Here is an 8,153-nt window from a genome sequence, read left to right on the forward strand (position 1 = left end):
TCAGACTGAATTAGAGAGCAATTTAATCATGCTTAAGGTTTTTTTTTTTTTAAATATGAGAACAGGGGCGCTTGGGTGGCTCAGTCTGTTGGGCGTCTGACTTTAGCTCAGGTCACGATCTCGCGTCAGTGAGTTCGAGCCCCGCGTTGGGCTCTGGGCTGACAGCTCAGAGCCTGGAGCTTGCTTCCGATTCTGTGTCTCCCTCTCTCTGTCTCAAAATAAATAAATGTTAAAAAAAAATATGACAACATTTGCCTGCCTTCGTGATTTATCAATTTTTTTTTTTTTTTTTTTTTTCTGTTCAGGAAGCATTTTATTGTTGCTACAAGTTTAGGGATTTTCATGGACAGAAAATCAACACTTTCAGAAAATCTCCCGCATGGCCCTGCTCAGCTTCTGAATCTTGGTTTTCGCAGACATATCAGCATATTTCTCACCAATACGGACAATCATTCCACCCATGATGGACGGATCAATCTTAACCTCCAATTTCAATACTTGGCCTTTACTTAGGAAGCTCTTCAGGACTGTTTTTAATTCAGCAAGAGTGGGTTCATCTAAAGGGGATGCAGTGGTCACTGTGCAAGGAACTTCTCCACGGTGGACACTCATCATGGTCGAAAAGGCAGAAACGACTCCAGGGGTGTTGTTCAAGCGACCATTTTCAGCAAGCAAATTGATCAGGTTGCATGTGAGGGGAGAGAATCTCTCTTTTGCTGTCATGTCGTTTAGGCTTTTCACTTTCACGGAACGCTTCACATAGGGATTCATAATGGAAGCAGCCATTTTGGGTTCCTTCAAGATTTGCGCTACTCTCAACAATTCCTTTTCTACTTGTTCCAGCTTATTCTGTTTAGATGCAGCAGAATAAAGAGCAGTGGCATAGCGACCTTCGATACCATATATCTGAACAGGTGGCCTGACGAGCTTGGCAAATGGCCTGACCACAGATGTACTAAAGCATCGCACCTAAGCTGTAAGGTGTCATGATGTGTAAAGCATAGTGTTGCTATGTAGTATAAAGACCACGAATTTTCTTTCCAACTCCATCTTCTGTATGACCGTGTGGGTTCGAATCTCAGCTCTACCTACCCCTTTCCTGGCTGAGCAGCCAAGGACGAGTCATTTAAACTTTTCGGTCTCATTTCCTTTATAAAAATGTGAAATGTGTTTTATAAATACTCCTTAGCATTACTAGAGACCCTTGACAGGTCTGACCACAACGACAAGGTTAAATGACTTGGGGGTGGGCTGTATCCTTTCCTCAGAGTCCAGGGGAGCCTTCCCCCGCCCCTTTCCCGTGCGCCTCAAACTAGCTGCTCCCGAGGCTGTGCTCGGGGACGCCAAGGTCAGGCACACGTCCCCCTGCACCGCCAGCCCCGCGGACGTACAGGGAGGTAGGGCCGCCCGAGCGCTTTGCGTCGCTCCCACTCGCAGGGCCCTACAACGCTGAATGGCGGCCACGCTTCCCCAGCTGTGGTCTCGCTCTGTGGCTCTTAGGGCTCTGCTACGTGTCACTTTAGAAGGGATCCTCTCGCTAGTTTTCAGGACCTCCCTTCTCTCACCTGCCGGGAGAGCCCGGACACTGCAGAGGAAGCCATCTTCCTGATTTATCAATTTTAATAGGCTATCCTATTACAATGTGGAAAAACCCTCTAAGTAATATCTTAGTTAACTGACTCCTTACAATTCAGTAAAAGTCCTAAAAAATAAAAAGAACTTAATACACAAAATAATACATAATTGGAAAAATTTAAGAAAAATGATTTCATAAAAATCAAAGGCAAACTATTGGTTCTATTGACAGAATAGCTCAGAATAATGGTTAAATATTAGGCAGGCAAAATGCCTTTAACGTGTTTTGTTGCTCTTTATTACATTGCAGTTATTTGCATGCTTTCAATAAAAATCTTATTTAGTGAGGCACGATAAATCCACTACTGAAGAACAAAGCATATTCTTATATGGAAATGATGCCATGGGGGCGCCTAGGTGGCTCAGTTGGTTAAGTGTCCGACTTCGGCTCAGGTTCCTGAGTTTGAGCCCCACGTGGAGTTCTGTGCGGACAGCTCAGAGCCTGGAGCCTGCTTCGGATTCTGTGTCTCCCTCTCTCTGCCCCTCCCCCCTCATGCTCTGTCTCTCTTTCTCTCTCTCTCAAAAATAAACATTAAAAAATGTTTAAAAAGTAAAAAATTTAAAAAAAATGATGCCACGATGTAGTTTTTGGTAACTGCTCTATCATTTATGTATTCCCAGAGCAACAGGTAGGAAAAAGAGCCACTTTCTGGAAGGACATAAGTCTTGGAGATCTTAGAGAAACAGAAATAATTCTATATTTGTAAGTACTGCAGGCAAAACTTAGTAGGCATGCTTTGTATTGTATGTTTTCTGAACCCCAGCCTTAAAATATGTTCTTATAAAAGCAATAAAAGTACTTGTGGCAGATAAAAGTGATTGACTATGGCTCTTGGAAATTTACAAAGCCTCCGGAGAGAAATCAAATATCAAGCCTTAATTTCAGATGCCTCTAGTTACGTTAACCATATTAACAAGGATAATTTTTTAAATTATAATAAAAAAGCCAAATAAACAAAATATCACATTATTGATACTGAATTAGAAAATAGCTAAACAAATGTATATGGCCAAAACTTCACCTGTGTGAGTGAGAATGCAATTTGGCCAGAAGCAGGGACTAAGAAACAAAACAGACAGCTTGCCCTACTGGCATTTCGACTCAGCATTTCACATAACAGAAATAAAAAAAGTAATTGTATCCTTAGATAAATTTTAAAAAATGAAAACATTCTGTAGAGCACTAGTCTCTCAATAAAGTGAAGCCATGAGTCATTTCAGTAAGTGGCTAACTCCTTGACTTTTGAAATACTGATAACTGTAAATATATGATGATCTTTGACCCTTGGAGGTATGAAAATCAAGTGAGCAAATTTTTATTTTACTATCTTGAACAGACAATAACTTTGGTTATATTTTTGTTTGTATTTTGGTTTCTACTTTAAGTACCTTCTATGTTTTTTGGATAACCAGTTATTCTAAGCTTTTTTTTGGTGGGGCACCTGAGTGGCTCAGTCGGTTAAGCATCCAACTTGATTTCAGCGCGTCATGTCTCAGTCTTGAGATCAAGCCCTAAATTGGGCTTCATGCTGAGCACGGAGCCTGTTTAAGACTCTCTCTCTCTCAGTATCTCTCTCTCCCCATCTCCCCACCGCCTCTCTCCACCCATGTGCTCTCTTTCTCTAAAAAAATAAAAATAAAAAAATAGTCATTTCTGCAAAACATTGCAAGAGAAAAAATTGTTTTTAATACTTCTGCCCCTCTGAGTTTTCTTTTCACAGAGGCCATGTGGTGAGTGGCATAATACCACCTGCAGACAGAGCAGGAACTAAACAAATTATCTCCTGAAACTAAAATGTTTTATTGTGACCCTGTTTTGTTTAGTTTTACAGATCTGCCTCATACGTTCACAGTGGATCATTTACTCACTTCTGGGTTTTTCCACTGAATTTGGTTCAGTAAAACTACTTGCTAAAAATAGATGCATGGCTCAAATACGTTCCTTAACAAAGGTTAGAGCCATCCTTTTTCTGTCCTCAGGGGTAATGAATATTCACTTTGTGACTTTGCTGTGAAACTATTTTTCTTAATGGCACAGGTTTTAATTTTCTAAGATATGTTTCCAAAATAGCTTGTTTTTTGTTTGTACACAAAGAACACCAAGAAGAAGAATGAGAATGATTTTCTCATCCCTTATGTGTACTAAAATCTTAGAGAGTAATATTAGTATACTCTGGATTCAAAACCTAAGGATTTAAAACCCATATTTTCATGGGAAAAATGATAATTTTTGGTACTACACTGCCTCTCGGTGGTTCATTTAATATTTAGTTCAATTACAAAATGTATCATAATATACAAGAAATCTAAAATTTGCAGTAACAGAGTTTTCAATATTTTAAGTTCATTGAGTTCCTAAAGTAACAACAATGTAAATTATCTTGTGCTTTGTATGCATATCAGAAATGAATGAGTCTATATGCAAAGGAGAGATTGACATAATATGGAAGAGAAAGTCAAGCCAGGCTGAGTATAGGTCATGATTAGGTTGGAAAATCTCACCTCTGAACATTCATTGTTCTGTGTCCAGACATTACTAAGCTTTATTTGTTCGTTTTTAATTTATATTTTGATGCCCTAACAGTAAATCCTAAAAATTAGGTAAAAGTTTAAAACCCTTCCCTATTAAGTTGGCTAAATTTAATTTTATTTGGGAATGTATGTGTGTCTATGGGGCAGGAAACTATGCCAGGAACTCTCGAAAGACATAGGCAGATAAAATTTGGTTTCAATTATCAAGGAGTACATCAGCTATTATAATGAAGAGAATAGTTTGTTTTTTTCCTCTTGATACTACCCAACATTTGTTGATAGATTGGGTAATCAAAGGTGTCAACTATTCTCCTCTTTATAGTGTAATTTATAATTCTCTGAAAGATGTTATACAAAGAATAATGATAAGACTGTGGAAAAAAATAGCTTTCAAAATTCCATGTGTTGCTCTCTATTGGGTGAGAACCCATGGTGTGGTATCTGATTGAGGTTATAAGAAGTGCTTGACTTATGATCTTAGAGGCATAAGTGCTTTATGATCTTGGAGGCATAATTGAGTTGAGTTACGTATCAATATAAGTTTAAAAATCTTAAGTTTCAAGTCCTTTGTGGGTAATGCAATCCAGTCCTTCTAAGGATCTGGTTCCCCTGGGAAGCACCAACTAGCTGAGTTGTAATTTACTTTGGTAGTCCTTACTGATTGGCACTTGAATCGGTCCTTCTCAGGGCAGTGACAGCCCATCTTTTCTCTGGAACATCTTCATGTAGATGAAATCTTTTGGTCTTCCAGTGAGTCCTTCCAGGTTTTTATGATTTTGTTTCAGACCTCATTAAAAAAAAAAGAGAGGTGGATTTTTAAGTACTGGGATGATTATAAGAGGATTTAGTTAAATTAGGCACAGGACATGGTCTCAGACCAAAATCCATAAGTTTGCCAAATATGAGTTCACTGGGAGAGAATCTGTGCCTGCTTGTAGGTAGGGGGTGCTCTCATTTTTAACAAGGCTGATGGTAAAACTCTATGGCTCCTATCCTAGAAGGTTTCAGAGTCTTTGCCAATGATTTGCTTTAGGGTTTGTTTTATTTGCTTTATTTGTCCAGAGGACTGAGACTTGTAGAAATCTGCAAACATTTGTATAATTCCTGGACAATGGTAGAAATAAATGACTTTCTATATCTAATATCTTTGGTGTGCCCAAAGTGACAGTTATGTAATTAAGACTTTACTGCTGCCCGAGCCATTCAGACATCATACACCCTGTAACTAAACAAAGTCTTTTATTCTTTATGGGCCTTAGTTCTATAAAATCCAACTAGTTCCTGAAAAGTTGGTTTAGGGAAAACTTCGTGCATTTACTTTGAAAGAATACTTTACCTGTAAAGTATTCTGATGAATAGCTCATGTCTTTGATATTTTAAATAATTTAATCTGTTTATTAGGCGTAGTAAAAGTCTAGTGTCCTTAAAATCTCTAATTCATAGGATTTTGTTGATGACACAATACTAGCCAAATAGGGACTGTAGTGTGGGAATTATTTTATTATGCAATTCCCATAAACCAGTCAAATTTTTCTTAGCCCAATTTGTGTAGCCTATGTGTCCATTTTCCTTTGTGAGGCACATTTTGAAAATGAAGAAAAATTTCTTACAGTATCCAAACTGGATCTTCTAAGTTTGGAGTCCACTGTGGGTTAATAGCTTTTGAAACTCTGTTCGCACAATGGTTGCCTTTAGAAATTTTGTCCTTCTGCCCTGCCTGGGCTCCACAATAAGTCACTGATAATCTGACTAGGCAGTTGTAAAGCCTCTGAAAGGCAGCTATCAATTCTCTGTGAGGTATTTAGGTTCCCAGCAAAATAAAAAATCCTCCCCTAAAAACAATTTATTCTGTTGCATGGCAGAAACCAAACATATTCTGAAAGCTTCTGGCACACAGATAAAAAGGTCTTTAAGATGAGTAGCATCAGCTGGTGAGAAAGGCTTGTGAGTTACCCTGGATCCCCAGGTAGCTTCTCAATGACATCAGCTTTGCTGGCACTCCAAATAGGAAAGTCTGGTGTTCCTCGCATTAAGGCAAAAATGTGAATTATATGGCACTTTGGTTTCCTTCCTGTGTTGACATTCATCAGCTTAATACCTTGCTCATTTGCCTTTTTCCAGGCAGCTAGTGCTGCTTTTCATCCTCTTGTCTTCATATGGGACCATGGTGTTTTTTACAAGATCTCAGTTGTTCCCAGATCAGGTCTCGTTGTCGTGTCTGCTTTCCCAACTACATGGTGTGTGGCCAAGAAGGGACTCTTGGAGGTGGATCAGACTAGGTCACGAGATGAACAAACTTGGATCCTTAAGCAGGGCATGTAATTAGTTACCAGCTAAAGACATCATGCCCTCTGTTCTTCTTTATGGGGAAATTTACTAATGAAGAGAACTACTGTCTAAAAGGTCATTGACTCTCCTTTCCTGAAGTCAGTTGGAGGCTGAGAAGGATAAAGAGATACAGGAGAGCAGAGAGTGCAGAAATGACAGAGAAAGGAGGAAAAGCATTCTATGAAGAGAGATAGTATCTATAAATCTCACATTTTTTCTTCCTCTTCTGGCTATCTACATCATTCTAAAATTTTTTTCCTTAGGATGATTTTTATCCCATAGATACCAGTAATTTATTTGCTTGAGATGAGGCCTAAGAACCTCAGCAAACACATGAACTCCAGATCAGAAGAACCATCCTCATCTTCAGGCAAGTGAAAGGTGGATCCTTATTTACATTTCAGACATGACAGAAAGACAGTAGCTTTCTAAGAGAAAGGCCTACAGGCAGTATTCATGGCATTTCATATATTCCAACCATACCTTGCATAACAGACTTTATACTCATTGGAAAATTCCCCATTAACCCTTCCTCCACCCCCCACCATTCTATTCTCTACTTCTATGAGTTTGACTATTGTAGATACCTCATATAAGTGGAATAAAGTCTGTGATTTTGTAGAATGTTACTCAGTTTGATTTGTTTGCTGTTTCCTCTTGATTATATCCAGGTTATGCTTTGTGTGTGTGTGTGAAAAATACCACAGAAATGATGCTGGGTCCTTTGTAGTGCATTGCTGTTGATTCTAAATTGAATCACGTGGTTGAGATAGTTGAAGGGTAGCAGAATATGCCACCTGCAAATAGGCCTCCTTTACATGAGGATCATTTTGAAAAATAGTGGACCTAGGAGCACAGGAGAAGTTGCCTTTTTATAAGGAACATTTATGTTTTAAAGAAAATCTATATTTGTAAGGGTGTCTCCCTTTCTATACTAAGAAGAGAAGACTGGCACTAAATCACAAGAGTCTTCTCCATACAGAAAGTGCTGATGTCAATCTGCCTAACAAACCTTACTGTTATTTACTGTGCTTTTTCCTGGTAGAGACCCATAACTGCCCACCTCTACACATTTCTTTTGCCCTCAGTTGAAGGTGGTTTTCAAAGCTGGTGGTTTAGACCGGCTCAGGGAATTGTATTTTTCTCTGGGTATTTCCCATGTATACAGGAGGTAAACATGTTAATTAAACCCCTGTCTTTCTCTTGTTACTCTGCCTTTTATTACAGGAGTCTCAGGTAAGAGCTCAGAGAGGTAAAAATTATTTTTCCTACCTTACCCTGCATCTACAGAGAGATGGGTGGAGAGAACATTAGGTGGCACATTGTAGGCGGGAAAGTGTGACAAGAAGCACATAGTATGAAACTTTGGGGCATTATTGGGTAACTACGTACACGGAGACAAACAGCATCATGTACTGTACTGAGGACTTGGGTTTCATCTGAGAAAACTGGGGGAAAAGTGTTATTTACTATAAAGGTGTTTGAAATTGAGTCCATTGGGGCTGTGCAGGTGCGCCGTTAGGGTGTGTTGCCAGGGTACAGGTGTGCGAAAGTTACTCAAGCCTCTGCAGGTAGGTATTTGACACAGATAATGCACGATGAATGCTTGTGGGGAGGCTGTACTCCTCCCTAATTTGTTTTCAATGGCTCCATAAACA

The 8,153-nt window shown here is 39.2% G+C and overlaps 1 protein-coding gene across 1 annotated transcript; it reads right to left on the bottom strand.

The window, feature by feature from the left end:
- Positions 1 to 292: 292 nt before the first annotated feature.
- On the bottom strand, positions 293 to 7,260 carry LOC121033850 (ATP synthase subunit O, mitochondrial). Its single transcript, XM_040480512.1, has 4 exons — positions 7,256 to 7,260; positions 2,019 to 2,023; positions 1,566 to 1,605; positions 293 to 969 (listed from the first exon to the last, which is right to left on the bottom strand). The coding sequence occupies exons 3-4, from the start codon at positions 1,599 to 1,601 to the stop codon at positions 364 to 366; spliced, it is 642 nt and encodes a 213-aa protein (XP_040336446.1). The 5' UTR covers positions 1,602 to 1,605; positions 2,019 to 2,023; positions 7,256 to 7,260; the 3' UTR covers positions 293 to 363.
- Positions 7,261 to 8,153: the final 893 nt, after the last annotated feature.

Source organism: Herpailurus yagouaroundi, unplaced genomic scaffold (genome assembly GCF_014898765.1).
Source record: "Herpailurus yagouaroundi ecotype Mexico unplaced genomic scaffold, PumYag 159, whole genome shotgun sequence".
Lineage (NCBI taxonomy): Eukaryota > Metazoa > Chordata > Mammalia > Carnivora > Felidae > Herpailurus > Herpailurus yagouaroundi.